Source organism: Halichoeres trimaculatus, unplaced genomic scaffold (genome assembly GCF_033239565.1).
Source record: "Halichoeres trimaculatus isolate MK-OKI-2021-1 unplaced genomic scaffold, fHalTri1.1 fHalTri1_scaffold_23, whole genome shotgun sequence".
In the NCBI taxonomy this organism is placed as follows: Eukaryota; Metazoa; Chordata; class Actinopteri; order Labriformes; family Labridae; genus Halichoeres; species Halichoeres trimaculatus.
This window is the reverse complement of record NW_027437201.1, coordinates 5,238,888-5,255,357: the sequence shown is the minus strand read 5'-3', so window position 1 is coordinate 5,255,357 and position 16,470 is coordinate 5,238,888. Positions and strand designations below refer to the sequence as shown.

General features: G+C 40.5%; 1 protein-coding gene across 1 annotated transcript in view; it reads left to right on the top strand.

The window, feature by feature from the left end:
• The window catches only part of chst15 (carbohydrate sulfotransferase 15), a 69,330-nt gene extending 64,709 nt beyond the window's left edge, over nucleotides 1-4,621 (top strand). Inside the window, exons 6-8 of the mRNA XM_074663303.1 lie at nucleotides 65-221; nucleotides 1,367-1,514; nucleotides 4,138-4,621. Of these exons, the coding sequence (XP_074519404.1) occupies nucleotides 65-221; nucleotides 1,367-1,514; nucleotides 4,138-4,331 (499 nt within the window). The 3' untranslated portion in view covers nucleotides 4,332-4,621. The remainder of the gene's footprint in view (nucleotides 1-64; nucleotides 222-1,366; nucleotides 1,515-4,137) is intronic.
• Nucleotides 4,622-16,470: the final 11,849 nt, after the last annotated feature.

The following is a 16,470-nucleotide window of genomic DNA, read 5'->3' as shown; positions in this document are numbered from 1 at the left end:
TTTCAACAAAACTGAATTATAAGCCTTATTTTTTGTTGAATGTCCCCTCTGTTGTGTCTTGCAGGCTCTACTCTGACTACCTTTACTTCGGTATTGCCAATAAGTCTGCAGAGGATTTCCACGAGAAGGTGTCAGAGTCGCTGCAGTTATTCGAGGGGTGCCTTACAGAGTACACAATGCGCTCCTGTGTGTACAACACAACCGTCAACAACGCCATGCCGGTGAGTCCCCCCCTCGCCGCCCTCACCGCCCTGCAGAGCATCACACTACAGCCACCAGCTCCTCCTCCCTGGTGTGGAGAAAGACATAAAGAGGAGTGGAAGAGGCAGATGGAGTGAAATCCACACTTCATTAACACACACTGAAGCTTTCATGATGGACTTTATGAAGGGGCTGGCAGGGCAGCGTCCCGGGCCCCTTTTTGTTTGAGAAAACCAAGTTTAGCAGTGGTGTGAACTCCCTCATCCACTCACAAAGCAGACTGAGTCTTAGTGCCAGGCGGTGCAGGGCCCCAGTGTTGGGCCCCTGGCCAGCTTTTCCCACAGTGCCCCAGGGCGGACTGGCTAAAAGGGGGAGGAGGGGGCTGGCTTGTCCTTTTTTGGCTCCCCTTCCATGTTGCCTCATATTCAAATGGTCCTCATCTCCGACTGCCTCCGACAGCGGCCCTCTGGGAACATGCGCAGCTCCTGCCACCGGCCTAATTGTCCATCCACTAATATGTCCTCGAAGTTATTAGACCATGTTAAAGCATTACAGCTGTCCTGACGGGGTCCCTCATGCCTGGGCCTGCGTGATAAAAGTTCTGGAGCTCAGATTAGAGTCCGGGGAGAAAAGACCAATAAACGCCAGCACGAAAACACGATTGATTTAACAAAGGAGGGGCTGCTGGCCTGGAGCGGGATCGTTTATTCTGAAGGGGGATTTCATTTTTGCTTAAAAAGCAAAAAGACACAGAGGTGGTTCAGGTCCGTGGAATAAGGTGGTTTGTTTTGTACATTAACCTGAGAGCTCTTTTATGGAAATGTTTACAATGATTCATGGCTTCTGCTGCCACTTTTTGCAAATATGTGTTAGGTCGATAACTGCTCAGTCACAAACAAGAAATAGAAAAGTTCAGATGCAGCTGGCATAGAGAAAGTCAACTCAAGGTTGTTCTGACTTCTGATTCAAAGCTCGGACTGTCAGAGAGACGTAGTAAATGACAATATCATGTAGCTGGATGGAGTGAGTATCTGCTGAAGTGGCAGGTGATAATGCAGGTTTCTCATTTCTTCATATTTCCCTGAACACTCAGACACAACCATATCTTTTCAGGTTGCACTGCAGAATGCTTTAACTTCACATCCACTCTCCTCTTTGTCTCCAGGTGCGATTGCAAGTGGGCCTCTACATCGTGTACCTCCTGGACTGGCTGACCGTCTTCAGCAGGGAACAGATCCTGGTCCTGAGGCTGGAGGACCACGCCTCTAACAGGAAATACACGATGCACAGAGTCTTTGATTTCCTCAACCTGGGTGAGTACACAGCAAACAGCCTGATGCACGTCCTTATTATCTCAAACTCAGATCATTTTGAAAGTAAACAGACAAACGAGGATATGTGATGGAACGCATGTGGCTGGTTGTGATCATTAGCAGCAGGGTTTCCCTGATCATTGGAAACAGCTGTAGATTAAAGTGAATCAATATGAGGAGATAATAAAACAGCAGGGCCACACTGAGATTAAAACCTGCTCACAGTGAAGAGTCCGATAAAAGTGCTAAGCTTCAGGTGTTATTAAGAGTTGGTTTCAAGCACCAGTTGAAAATTGAGAAATTATGTAGGGGGTGCCGGTTGGCCCTGGGGTTAAAATGTGGGTATACTCCTTTATTCATAACTAAATAAGTTGAGGGTGTATTCAAAAACACAAAGAGACACTAAGGCCATGTCCACACGTAGCTGGGTATTTGTGAAACCATATAAAGTTTTATACATTTAGGCCTGTTATCGACAGGAAACTGCAGATTTACATCACTGAGAAAATGTTTTCTGAAAACTCGAGCCAAAGTGAGGATTCTGGAAAACTTGTTTCATGGTTTTGCGTAGATGCCAGAAAACTGAGTTTTTAGTTCTCAAACGTCACATTTGAAGGATAGGGGCTCACTCTGATTGGCTAGCACAGGTTTCACGTCTGAAAAACACTGCTACCATAAAGCTTTGAGCCGCTTATCGGAAGATTTGCCCGGTCACACGTGGAGAAAAGTAATTTTTAAAACAAATGCGGGTAGCTATTTGTACACCTGTCAGTTTTTGGATGTGATAGAAAGGGAAATTTTCCAGCACCCACCCATAGACTTTATATAGAGCAGGGATCTCAAACTCGTGCCATGGAGGGCCAAGAGGCTGCAGGTTTTCTGTCCAACCAAAAACTCCATTAGCTGATGTCACTGATTACCTCACCTTCAAACAGAGAGCAGGGATTAATCAGTGAAATCAGGTGGAGTTTTTGGTTGGAAAGAAAACCTGCAGCCTCTTGGCCCTCCATGGCACGAGTTTGACATCCCTGTTATAGAGGGAACAGTCTGGCTCCACCTTTTACCATTTTTTGATTTTGAAGCCAAAAATGGCGTCGCCATTGGGTAGCCAGAATGGCGCATTAGAGACTATGAAGGACTCTGAGAAAATCTGAGTGGAGCCAGGTGACAAAAGTAATTTTATTTTCATCTTTTGCAAGTCTAATCTCTTCTTGACTCTCCCCCTTGACATACTTTACTAATCCAGAAAAAAGTACACAAGAAGCAGCAGCTCTCATATATCGTTAAAAGTGACATTATACTTCGTTTTAACCTCTACTAACTAAAGAGAAAGAAACTTTTCAGAAAAAAGAGAACTTGAACACAAGGCACTCAAATAATATCTCAATATTACCACGGCATACCGATGTGAGAAACATTTTTACCAGGTGTATACATTTTTTAGAGTTTGACCGCAGCCCATCTGGAATGACTGGGGAGACAGAGTTTTTGACCTATACTGCAGCCAGCCACCAGGGGGAGAAGTTTTGTGGTGACCTGAGCAAGATGGTGGCCATTTTTTTACAGTCTATGGTTCTACCTGAGAGTTTGGGGGTGGGTAGGTGGTAAAATATGGTTGTTTCTTGGCCAAAACAGGAGACTTGACAGCTATGGTTTGTTCCCACCCAAGTGACTGCAGGTGGCAGTTCTCAGGAGGCTAGTGACAGAGTTCAGTCTGGAGAGGCAGAGGAATGTTTTTTCTTAAATTACATTATGATATGGGAGATTTACAAGAGAAAACTCATACTGGATGATGTCAGATAAGAGGGGTAAAATACGGTAGTTTCTAGTCCAAATCTGTAGACCTGACAGCTATGACCTGGCAATGTGTGGACAAGACCTAAAGGAGTTTTTTATCCAGCAAACACAGCAGTTTCTATCAAAATCAAGAGAAAAGCAGCAACAGTCAACGCCCCCTGTGATATTTCCTATATTCCCTTGTTTAATATGGACACATGAGAAAACTATCTCTGTCATGTTGGATTTATTCCCTCCAGAGTTCACATAGTAAAGCACAAAGCATGGAGTGAAACAGAAACGGCATTATCACACAGGGATCCCAGCAGAGTCCGCTCATACTCAGCTTCTTTATATAAAAACTGTCTTCATGACAAACAGCAGAGCATTACCACTGAGCTGGGAGTGACCAAAGAGAGAATCACTGTGATGCTTTCTTTCCTAAAGTTATTTTCTTCAAAGAAAGAGAAAAGAGTCTTTTCCCCACAGCAGTAATCTGATCTCTGAATCTGTGGTTGATTTATAAATCCATTAATCGACATTTTGGTATGAATTAATGTAAACACTGTATCTGATATTGAAACCCAGTTCTGTCCCAGTTTCCTGAGACCCCCTCCTCCCACTGACTGCTCCCACTTGCCCCAGAGCGCAGACTTATCTCCTCAAAGAGCTGCCAACACTAGCCGAGGTGTGACTGCCCACCAGAGTGTCAGATCCTCTGCGCACAGCGCTGCTGATACATCATGACGTCTAACAGTCCAATTTTTCCTCCACTTGTTTACTGCTGGGGCAGAATCTGGAGTCCAGAAGCAAAGATGTTAAAGAAGTGTTTTGTGTGTTTGCACAGGGCCGCTGACGAAAGAAATAGAGTCAGAGATCACAAGAAGTCCAGCTTCAAACACCCGGAGGCCCGCAGACAAAAACCTGGGACCCATGCTGCCCATCACGAAAGACATCCTGCGGGATTTCTACACGCCGTTTAACGAGAAACTGGCCAAAGTGCTGAGAAATGACTCTTTCCTCTGGGAGAATGACTCTTGACTCTGACGAAGCCCCCTGCTCAAAGAAACCACTGATGTGTCAGCCGGCCCCTTCCTCTGAGTCTCATCTCGCTCAAGTGCCCACGGAGATCCATGTTTTTTATTTAAATTATTGTTTAAGTTATAAAAGCAGAGATGAATCAAAGACAGAGAATAGCACAAAGAGAGAGTGGTGATTTTGTGATGTGTGTGTTTGAGTGAGCGAAAGAGAGAAATGTTGGCGAGTCTTGGTTGTTGTTTTTTTTTTCCTTTGTGACCTGATGTAAAAAATAAATAGTGAATTGAAGTCTCTCAGAAGAGAGTCCGGTGTTGTCTGTGAAACGCTTTCGAGTCCTTTAGTGAGATGAAAGTCTCTATTCAGTGCCCGTGTTTGGTTGAACAACACTGCCCTCTAGTGGATACAAATTGTCATTGCATTTTTATATTAGGCTCCATCTAACACTGGTAGTAACAGTAACAGCAAAGTGAAGTCTTGGAATAAAGAATCAGCACCATCCTCTGCGAATGACCAAATCTGATGAACTGTTTGGCTTATGCATAACTTTACAGCTCCTGTGAGGAATTTTCAGCTGGTTATTAAACACAATGAAATGGATACCTATGTATCTATGTGACCCACAAAAGCAAACTGCATCATCAGGAAGAGGATTATTAAATTTTATAATGTTATTTTTGATGCCTAGACAGTGTGAAGGAAGTAGGATTACAATAAAGCACAATAAGAGCAGTTACTTTCAGAGTCTCCAACCTTTTTTAAGACGCGAGCTACCTCCAAACAATAGAACAAGTTGCAAACTACTTTTATTTCCCTATTTACTGATTTATTTTGCTGGTTATATACTATTGAGCACACCTTATTAAAGGCTTATATCATCTTTTTTTTTTTTGATGGACCTGATTCTACTTCTCCAAAATGCACACCAGCTTTATTCACACAATAAAATCCAGATTCGTAACAATAATTCTGTTCACTTTTAGTTTTGAAAACAATAGCTGACAGCTACATGAGTCCATACACTGGCTATCTCTCATTAGGACGGATAATAAATTCATAGATATTGATGTAATTGGCTGATATTCTTCGAGGGGAGGACAGGTTGAATAAATAAAGAGCTGTAGTAAGTAGATAGAGTTAGTGTCAATTCTTTATATTTTCCTCCATATTGTTTGATTATCGGTTATTTACCAGTTGGAGTCACCTTGGTTAATAACATTTTTCGTGTCTAAGATTCTCTAAGTCAGTGGTTCTGCAGTGGGGTCCCAGGACCCCCAGGGGTCTGGGTAATAATTCAAAAACGACAGTAAAAGTTTGTCAATCTTTGAAAAAGTACATGAACTAAATGGGATGTTTAGCACCAATGAAATCAGCTATTTTTCTTTAAAGCTCCCATATAATTTAATTTTGTTCAATGACCCTTACGAAAGAGAAACATATTGCAGCATATTGGAAAATATCATGTCATATATTAGGTAATATATTCCCTTATATGAGATTTAGTATTTATATTTTCCAATATATTGCAATATATGGAAAGCGGCAATCATTTGTATATTTTGCAATATATATATTTCATGAATATATAATATATTGTATATGTGCCCTCAATATATTATTCCATGTATATCATAATATATCAATAATATTTTACAATACATTTCAAAAAATATATCAGTACATATATTTTTCTTTCGTAAGGGGAGATCACTCTTGACAAGATCATAACATTTTTACCACTTCTTAGTGCGCAGCAACGGGAAAAATTCAAACAGGAAAAAAAACAGAACAACTTCAAAACAAAAACCACCTCAGAGACAAGATTTTCTTAAAAGAGACAAAATGAATTACTTAGAAAGTATAAATGCTAACTAAGTCTATTGCAGCAATGAACACTATTAACACTATTAGATAGTATCAATATCATGATAATCAGTGTTATAATTAGAGGGTCCTTGGAAAAACGTCACACCTGAAAGGAGTCCATGGTCTAAAATGTTTGACAACCTCTGCTCTAAGTAATACATGATTTTTTTTATTTATTCATTTATGTTTTGTTTTTGTTTTTTTAGCTAAAACTATTCTGCCTGGACTTTTACAAGACAAAAGTTGGTTGAAAAAAAGAGTCGAGTCATTATCCAAAGGGGGCACCTAAAATTGGTGTAAACTGAAAGGTTTTTTCGGGAGCTATAAGTACTTTTTTTTTTGGCTCTTTAAGATGTGGTTTATTTCTTTATCAGTGAATGGTAAATGAAATAATATGTGGTCTTAAAGGTGCTTTTACGTTACATGTCACATTCACACACTCTCATCATAGTAAAAATTTTAAAAAAATAATAAGAGGTAGACCATTGTCAGAAGGGGGCGCCATACTTCACATAAACTTAAAGTTTCTTTGAGAGGCCTAAAAAAAAAAAAAAAAAAAAAAAAAAGGTCTGATCCCAAAAAAAGTGATGCTGCATTGGTCGGTCCCAACTAAATCTATTCATAATCTCACACCAAATTGTGTTTTTTACTTAATTTAACATGATAATCATTGACTTATATATCGTGTTTTTGAAATCAATTTATGCAACCTTAAAGATTGGTATATGATGTTTAGGTTATGTTGTTGCAGCCTTTAGTGAAACTGTACCGCCTCTGGACACTAGAGGGCAGACTAAATTTATCTTCTTACAGTTCAAACTCCACCTGAAAGTATTCAAACAATCAGGGAAACATTAAAATAAAGAATTTCTCCTGCATTAACAAAACCCAGATGACTTAGAGTGTTTCAAACACAACGCTGCTTCATCCCAAGCTCCGAAGAAGAAGAGAAAATAAATCCATCTGTCAGTAGTCACGTCTCTTGTGGTGAGCCTCCCCAGTCTTTAAATCAAGACAAAGTGACCCAGATACCTCTGGAAAGTCTCCACCCTTAATTAACCTGCAATCATCCTGATTTATTCAACAACAGAAGATCCCACAATCCTCTGCTCCCACTCTGCAATCTTAAGACGCCAGCAGCTCCGACTGCTTCTTCTTACTGCAAATCAGTTCAATCTGAGCGGACAAAAAAAGTGGCTGCGAATCATTTGCATATTTTGTTTGGAGTTGGAGGGTCCATCTGGCTGGCTGAAGAGGTTCTGCTTCGATGCGAGCCTCCAACCAGCTTCAATTTCCCTGGAATTCACAAATATTATCAGAGCGTCTTTCATCCTTGTCTGTGCTGTATCAGGATACAGGGACTGCCACAGAGAGGAGTCTCCACTCTCTGGATCACACGTTTAGACTCAGAGACTGAAGTCCATATTTCTTTGCTTTGCATCTGAGCCGATGTTTGGCGTGTTGGGGTGTCCTAAAACAAGCTGCACTTCATTTCATGGAGAAGAAATGCTTTTTCAGATGATGGGAGTATATTAGCTGTCTGTTGGACTGAAGAAACATCAATTTTACTAACTCATGTGGAACTGATTTTGATGTAACAACAGAAAAAGTTGGCGTCTCGGTTTTGCACTCATCATTTTCCAAGTGGTTTAGCTTCAAATAGTCAAGACAGGAGAGTAATGACGCTTGTGGAGAGTCTGATAAATAACTGTAAAAGTGCAAAGCAAAAGCAGGATCATAATGTAGACACTCAACAGTAATTAAGACGTCTTCATTAGCACCGTTTTACCTATATAACATATACAACCAATGAGGCAAAACAGATAAGCATGAACAAAGATCCATCCCTAAGAGAGCAACTTGCTAATACACGTGACAGCAGATAATTAAAGCTAGTAAACAGATTAAAATCAGATTATCATCAGCTCACATGGAAACATGCCTCAGGCTTGTATTTCTAATGATATCAAGTGGCTCTGCAATGTAAATTATAAACTAGCTGGTCAGTTGATTACTGGTAAAGCACCGTAGAGAAAACTGTCACCGTTTTTTTGGCATAAAATAATCCTCTGAACACTTGGTTGGTTATAAAAATTGTGAATTGGAACTGGCACAATGAACCTGTGTAATGATAAGACATTCAGAGTTCCCCAGTAAGCTCTGAAAGATAAATCTACAACTAGCCTGACTTAAAGTCACCTTTAAATCCTTATAACTGAGCCGATTAAATAACCAGGTAAAAAATTTGGATGCACCTAAATTTTGCACAAGGGCACATTGAAAAAAAGTTACGTGCAAGTTGTGCAAAATGTTAGTCTAAAGCCCTGTTTTTGTGTATCAATGTTCATATTTCTCTTATCAGACAATATATTGGTTAATATGGGTATTGACTTGGACCCCAAAATTCCCCATATTGGACTGGCTTCACATCAAACTCTCTTTCGCCGCGTTTCTACCAAGCAGTCCGGTTCAGTTAAGTATGGATTGGCACGGTTTGGTACAGTTTCCACAGCAAACTGTGCCCTCTTGTGGTAGGTGGGGTTTAAGCTGGATGCAGAAAGCTGCAGCTGTTAAATAATGGTGTGACACCATTGCAGCGTGACACAGTGTACCCCGCTAATAAATCCAATGAAGAAGAAAAAATGCGACACAGTAAAAGAGCAACCATGAAAGATATGCAGCATTTTGTCCTCTCTGTGATTGGCATGTAGCTCTTTGATACAAAGTGCAATCAAGCTTTGTTTCAGAGAAGTCTGTGTGCCGCCAGGAGAACTGCAGCCGTTGTCGAGGTAAGTGACGATTTTTTTTGACCAATCAACGGTCTGCAGTGTGTTGCTCCATGTTCTGAGAGCGGATCGGTTCAGTCTGGCACTCATACACAGAAAGGTCCCAAAAAAGTGGGACAGCTCGTCTCGGTTATTTGAAGATCTGTCCCAGGATAAGTCAGTTGAAACGCCACAAAATGCGCGCCGCACCGAGACATACTTTGCGGCTCTTTTTTTTTATTCCAGTGCCTGAGGTCTGAATTACTCGAAGAATGTGAAAATTTCCCAACCAAGCCATAACTTACTTTAAAATACATTTTTCTTTGTGCCACTATCTTGAAATACTTGATTTTTTTTGTTTTAGCTTTGACATGATATTGAGAGAATAAGGGTAAAATTGTCCTCATGGTCTAATCATAAATCAAAAATAATGAAAAAAAAAAGTCAATACAACAAAAGGAAAATCTGATATTGTGAAAAAAGTTACTATGAATATGATTTTATCTATTAAACTGCAAAAATTAAATGTAAAATGACTTCAAACCAACTGACCCAAGGACATAGAGAAAAAGTTAGTGTCTACAGCATCAACAACAAAAACCCACATGATCTGTGTTTAGCGACAAATTATTATTTAAAATGGTAGAAATGTGTTACCAGCTGTAAATTGTTGTGTATGTATGTGTGTTTTCTCCCTGCTCTTAATGTCCACAGGTGCAGCCTTGGCCTTCACTGCAGCTAAAGGTGGTTGGGTTCACCTGTAGCTGCTTGACATTGTGGTCATCGCACTGAAAAGCGGCTCAAATTCATCAGGTGTTATGTTAGGGTGTGTTCAGGACCATAAGTTATTTTGTAATGTTGTTAAGAATGGTGCTGTGCATAATTTTCTAATGACAAACTGACTTTATGTAATGTCATGAATACCAATCTGCTTTTATTTTCCCCTGACTTCCTGGGATTCATGAGAAATGATTAATCCGACCCCGATGCAACAAAAATTAAACATTTTTAAGTTTCATTGTCCCCTTGCCAACAGACCTAAAAGGCAAGCTGTGTTACAAATGTGCACCAGGAGTTGCAAACGTTTAGTCCCTCAGTTACCATGAAATTCACAGGAATACTGGTTTCAAACTGAGCATCACTGGTTTGGATTTAACAGGCGCTCCTGGTTATTATTTTTCATCAGACAAACTTCCTCTTTGAGGAATCAAGAACTGACTAAGTCAGTTTTGCCAGCACATCTGGATTGAGTGTATTTGCTTCCCTTTAGGTCTGAACACCTTAACGATCCCCAATTTAATTGCAAGAGTTGAACAAGTCAAACTTTTTTGTTTATTTGCTTTGGAGGAAGCTCTTCTCCAGGTGATCAAAAATGTGGCAACTTTCCTCTTTTTCAGCCTGGAAGCTTTGTTGTAATTTTGTTTTTTGCAGTTTTTAGTTGCACTGGGTATTTTGGAGGTTTTATGTGGTTTGGCTCAGGAAGATTTGCTGCTATTTGATGTTAATGGATTTGTTTTGGCTTTTTTTTTTGGAGCAAAATTGTAGTTGTTTGTGACTCATTTTTGTTTTCTTTGCTTTAAAACTTGTCTGACTAATGTAATGTTTCCAAATTTGATTTGCAGCCAGTGTGTCCTCATAAATACATACATTTTAAACCTTTTTATGTCTCATTTGTGGGCCACTGACACTGCCTTGGGTCTTGCCTGTCTTGTCTTGGACTGTCTTGGGTATTTTTTTGTTCCTGTGTGTCTAGAGATCCTACATGTAACCATGGATGTACTGTTTACACACAGCAGCCTGAAGCATGGCATGCTAACTGGTGCTAGCTGAGGAGAAGGAGGTGGGGATGACGTGCTTGTGCTAAGAGGAGTAGACATCCACCTGTCCTTCTATCCATGGTTATAGGGAATGTAAGATCTATCTCCAATAAGATGGATGAGCTAGCCATGCTCATACCAGAGGGCAGAGTAGCATCATGCTACTCAGAGACATGGCTTACAGAGCTAACACTGGACACAGACACCACATTGAAAGGATTTCACCTGCTGTGAGCAGACAGGATCCAGGAGAGCTGCACAGAGAAAACTGGTGAAGAAGTCCAGCTCAGTCCTGGATCCCATGGAGGAAGAGGTTGACAGGAGAATGATGGACAAGCTGTCGTCTTTAGATGGGAATTTTTGCACTGTACATTTTGTTTGCTGCTGTGACTCCTGAATTCCCCTTTGGGGATTAATAAAGTAAATTCTATTCTTGATTTATATATATGTGTGTATATATATATATATATATATATATATATATATATATATATATATATATATATGTATATATATATATATATATATATATATATATATATATGTATATATATATATATATATATATATATATATATATATATATCAAGAATAGAATATTTATATTCTACTAGAAAATCTGGCATGAGACACTGCCACCTTGCGATGGGTATCGAAGATCAGTTCCTTTCAAGAATTGATGAGAAATGGTCCAATCCATTGGCAGCCTTATGGTACGGCCACACCAAAAGTGAATTTGCGTTGAGATTACATAAAAAGTCAATGCATGGAAGCGTTTAGGCGCTGATTCGCCCTGGACGGTGCATCGGACATGTTTGCGTGGCGTGTTTGGGGTATTGCCGCGTTTGGAGCGTATTGAACTTTCGCGTGAGGCTGTGCCGTGCCAGCCAATAAGCAATGACATTCCCCCACAATGTCATTGATTTCATGACGTTGGGGGGGAACCGCCACCTGCTCCAACTCCAACCCCACTGGAAGATGGAGGAGAAAATAATCTGTGCGGTGTGTCATCATCCAGAGTTTTATGATACGACGTGTGTACTCCACAGAGACCAGAAAAAAAGGAGCAGGCTTGGGTGAAAGTCGCTGAGGAGACAGGTTTTGAAGGAAGTTCTGAAAATATTCGTTTCCAGCTGGATTTGCCTGCACGGGTCATCACTGAGTCCGACTGTGTTTTCCTCTGTGGAGTTTTGAGCCTGATAGAGAGGAAAGAGCGGGGCACGGGCAGAGCCAGGGAAAAGATGAAAGTCCTCTGCGGTCCTCTCTTTCCTCGACCCCTTCATTATCACCAGGGAGACCTCTGGGAACATGGGTCGGGGGTTCGAGGATGAGGTCGCAGGGAACAGCCAGGCAGGGCCAGTAGAGGTGGATTACCAGGGAGAGGCAGCAGGCCTTGATTGTGATCTCCAAAGCTCACTGATATGCTCATGGTTAGCATACATCAGTATAACTTAATATTCAGAATTTCAACTTTCATTGCAGAAACATGTCACTGTCAGTCTTTGTAAACGATACTAAGAACTCTTAATAGTAAAAAAAAAAACTAACAGGCAAATGTTCCCAAATGGAATGATAAAAGAAAAAGTATGTGCAGGCTCATGGCTAACTTCAGCATACCTACGGCTCAAAACATTGCTATAACAACTTTTAGACACTAGATGGCCTACTTCAGTCAATCATATATAGCAAAACAGCACATTAACGTCACGTCTTGTGATTTCAAATCATTTTTATTCAGTAACGTCCAGAGATATCCAGATCTAGTGACCAATTTTATGTTTATTTACTTATAAACTCAATGATATGTTGACACAGAAAACCTGTAAAGCTACTTTTTGTTTAGAGAAAATTCACAGGAGGAATTGACAAGGAATTAGATTGATAAGGAGAATAGATAAGATAAGAAAATCTTATCAATACCCATCCCCTGCTGCCACCTCTCTGGGTTTTACTGGATTCATGGCAGAGTGTTGACCCAGCAGGCAGAAACTTTCTCTCCTGATCCGTTCCTCCTCTGTCAGGTTGAATAAAGCTTGAATCCTCTCTCTGTCTAAAGTTTTCAGCCTCTCTTCCTCAGTGTACCTCAGCCCGCTGTGAGATCAAACTGAATGAACTTCCTTCATGCTCCCAGACTTTTGAAGGTGAGGGATGTTTGTTATTGCTCTCTGAACTTAAGTCCAAAGTTAAAGACCTTTAACCGTGACTAATGTAGCAGAAATTACAGTCCAGACCACCAACAAAGTGTCTATCTATCATTAAATCCTGTGTTTCTCCCCTTCCTCCCTCCTCCTCCCATGATGCTTTGAAATGACAAATCCTCTTTTGGAAGCACAGCTCTGTGTCTCCCTGTTTTCAATAATTAATGGAGGTTTTCTTGAGACAACAAGAAAGAGAGACTCGGATAAACAACTTATACAACAAACATTTGCGATCCATCATGCTGATTGAGTACTCTGATAGTCTGCCAGTTAAATCTGAAGAGGCTGAATGAGGCTCGGCCGTGCCTGCTGATGATAACCGAGCCAGGAATGCTCCACACAAAAAAAACTTTGGTCTGATTTTTGTCACATTTTTTGAGGGAATGTGAAAAATGTTCTTTGTATCACACATGATGATCCAAAAGTAGCTAACAATGTTAGCACAGACGCTCTGGAGACTTCTCTGACATTTGTGGGATATTAAGGGTTCAGTCCAAAACATCTGTTTGTGATATACAGCGCTATGCAGTTTTTATCTCTTTTGGACACACGCTGTAGGAATAAAAAGGGTTTCTGGCAGGGATGGTGATTTCTAATTGTCTGCTTACTTCTTAGCACAGTGTAAGCACGGCTAACATAGCTCTGCATGATAATGTTTCGCGTTAATTCACATATTTAAAAAACGTCTTTTCACCAAAAGATGATCTTTTGAGAGTCTCATGGATGTTCGCACTCTAATTATTCGTCTGAGTGGCTCCAGCTAGCGTTGTTGAGTCTCCATATGGGGGTTATATTTTGTTCCTATCAGACCAAAACCTTTAGCAGTGTAGGATGTGTTAAACCAGATGTTTCTTCTCAGTTTCCACCCGTCCTCTGAGAAATCCGCTTGTGCCCTTGCAGTCGAGTCATTGTTCAACAAGGCTTCGATGGATTTGAGGTTGTTGCTCTGAATTAGCCCTCACCTCCGAGTCCAGCCAAGCATTTCCCCACAGGGACGCCGCTGAATTCTAATGCGGTTACATCTGTGCCTGGGCGGGCCGTCCCTTCACAGCAGCTAAACTGCCAGATGTCCTTCAGGGTGCCTGTTCACTACTGCCTCACTGTCACATCCGCTCCACAGCTGGATTCTTATTCATGATGATGTGTGGAGGAAGTCTGCGGTGATTAAGGGATAAATCAGTTTTATTCTGTCATCAGTGAATCATCAGTTTAACCAACGTGATGAGTCCACTTTCTTGAAACATACAAGAAAAGCAAATGTTTGCTCAAAAATATAAGCAACTGGATACATTTGTGCTCATCTTCTTGCACTTTCACTTTAAATCTGTCACGGTGATTCGACAGGAACATCCAGCCTGTTTTGGCCCATCCTCAGAATTAGAAGCACAGGTGTTCAGGAAGGGAGCATTTTCAGGGAGGAAACCGAGAGTGTGTGCTGGGATCGAGGCCACCGAGTCGTATAACTCACAGCGCCACAAAACAGTTTGTTGTCTGAGTGCATGATAAATATAAAGATCAAGAACTTTTTCATCACCAGTAGGTCTCCAAAGGGGAGACAGTCTCAGCAACTCCTCCGAAACCAGCAACAACAATAAATAATCCCGAAATGTACAAATGTGACAAGAGTAATAGTCTCTGCAGAGGTCGTACATTACAGAGTCGAGTGGAAAGTAGAAAAGCATGAAAGTAGGCTGTAGCCAGTGTAAAAAGACAGATGTCCAAAGAGCTGTTTTTGTCTCAATCGGTCTGGATAAACAGTTCTCTGTGCACTTTGAGAATATATTACTCGCACACTATTGAGAACATCTGCTTAAGACTCAGCTCAGACCTGAATTTACGGTTTCTTTCTTCTGGAAGAGGCTGTCATCACAACTTTACATTTAGAGGTATCAACTTTATAAGGTAAGAGAAAAGCGAGAAGAGAGAAAACGTTTTTATAGGGTCTGGACCAAGCAGCAACCACCAGTGTAACAATATGAGACAATGCAGAAGTGCCTGCTGCAAAAAAAGTCTCATCTGAATGGAGTAGAATTTTCCAACAGCACATGCTGCAGGGGGTCAAATTTTTTCTAACTCAGCAGTTTATGAGACATTATATTATATACACCAACTACACTACACTAGTAGTGCCATAGACTGTATAAAGAATAGACAGTGTGGATCCTCCATTTACTATTGTACGGTTTTGAAGCCAAAATACCTCTGTCACAAGCGCAGCCATTGAAGCAGTTGTGCAGCCTGAGTCTGCGCAGAAGAGAGTGTGAGGGATTCTGGGAGAATCTGAGTGGAGCCAGGTGACAAAAATAATATATATTTTTTTTTTCTTTCCGGAGTCTAATCACTTCTTGACTCTACCTCCGGGCATATTTTACAATCCCCGAAAAAAATACACAAGAACAGCAGCTGTCAATTATTGGTAAACGTGACATAAAACCTTGTTTTTCACCTCTTATAATTAATGAAAACGAAACTTTTCAGAAAAAAGAGGACTTGGATACAAGGCAGCCAAATGATATCTTCAAATCCCCACAACAATCTGACGTGAAAAACATTTCTACGAGGTGTAATTTTTTAAAGTTTGGCCACAGCCCATCTGGAATGACTGGGGAGCTGGATTTTTTGACCTGTACTGCAGCCAGCCACCAGAGGGAGCAGTTTTTGTGGTGACCTCACTTTGAGCCAAGCAAGATGACGCTCATTTTTTTTCAGTCACTGAGTAGTTCCATGTATTTTGGCTGAAATTTAGTATGTAGAAGGCAGTATGTGAAAACTCGCAAAATCTACATTATTCTAAAAATTCCAAGCTGTCCTGCTGATCCAGGAAAATTTCTCAGTATGGAACGGACCAGCCTACCTGGCATACTGTTTTCCATAATGCAAAGCGCTAACGCTGTTTGGCTATGTGGGTGGCAAGTTTTGGTGAATTACCGCCATCTACTAGAATGAGTCAGCATTGCAACTACAATACAACAACACTAACATTAGATGGTCTGTGAGATAGAAGAGAAAGTGACTTCTAGTTGTAACAGAGGTGTTTACTTCCGCCAAATCATTAAAGCCCATATTAACCACTACTTCACTTTTTGAAACCATATGTGGATTATATAGAATTGGTTTTTCCATCAGCTGTAAGAACAAAAATCCCTACCAGATTTATTAGTAGTAAACAATATAAATCAAATATGATGATTCTGCTATGTTATGATTGACAAAATAACTAAAATTCCAAGATCTACCCAAGTTTTGTGTTGTATTTAAAATAAAGGTGAAATAAAATCCATCACCTGTAGCTCCACTTTCTGAAACTGAAAACCGGAGTATAATACTGCAAAACTGACCCAACAGAACAGTCATACTACAGACTACAAGCAAAAGCAGTAGGTAGTATGTAGTGCCTACATCATGCTAGATTCACATGTAGTATGTAGTAGACGGTTTGGAAAACAGCCTCTGTTTCAGAATATACAGTTGATGTCAGGGGAGCTACATCCATTTGTAA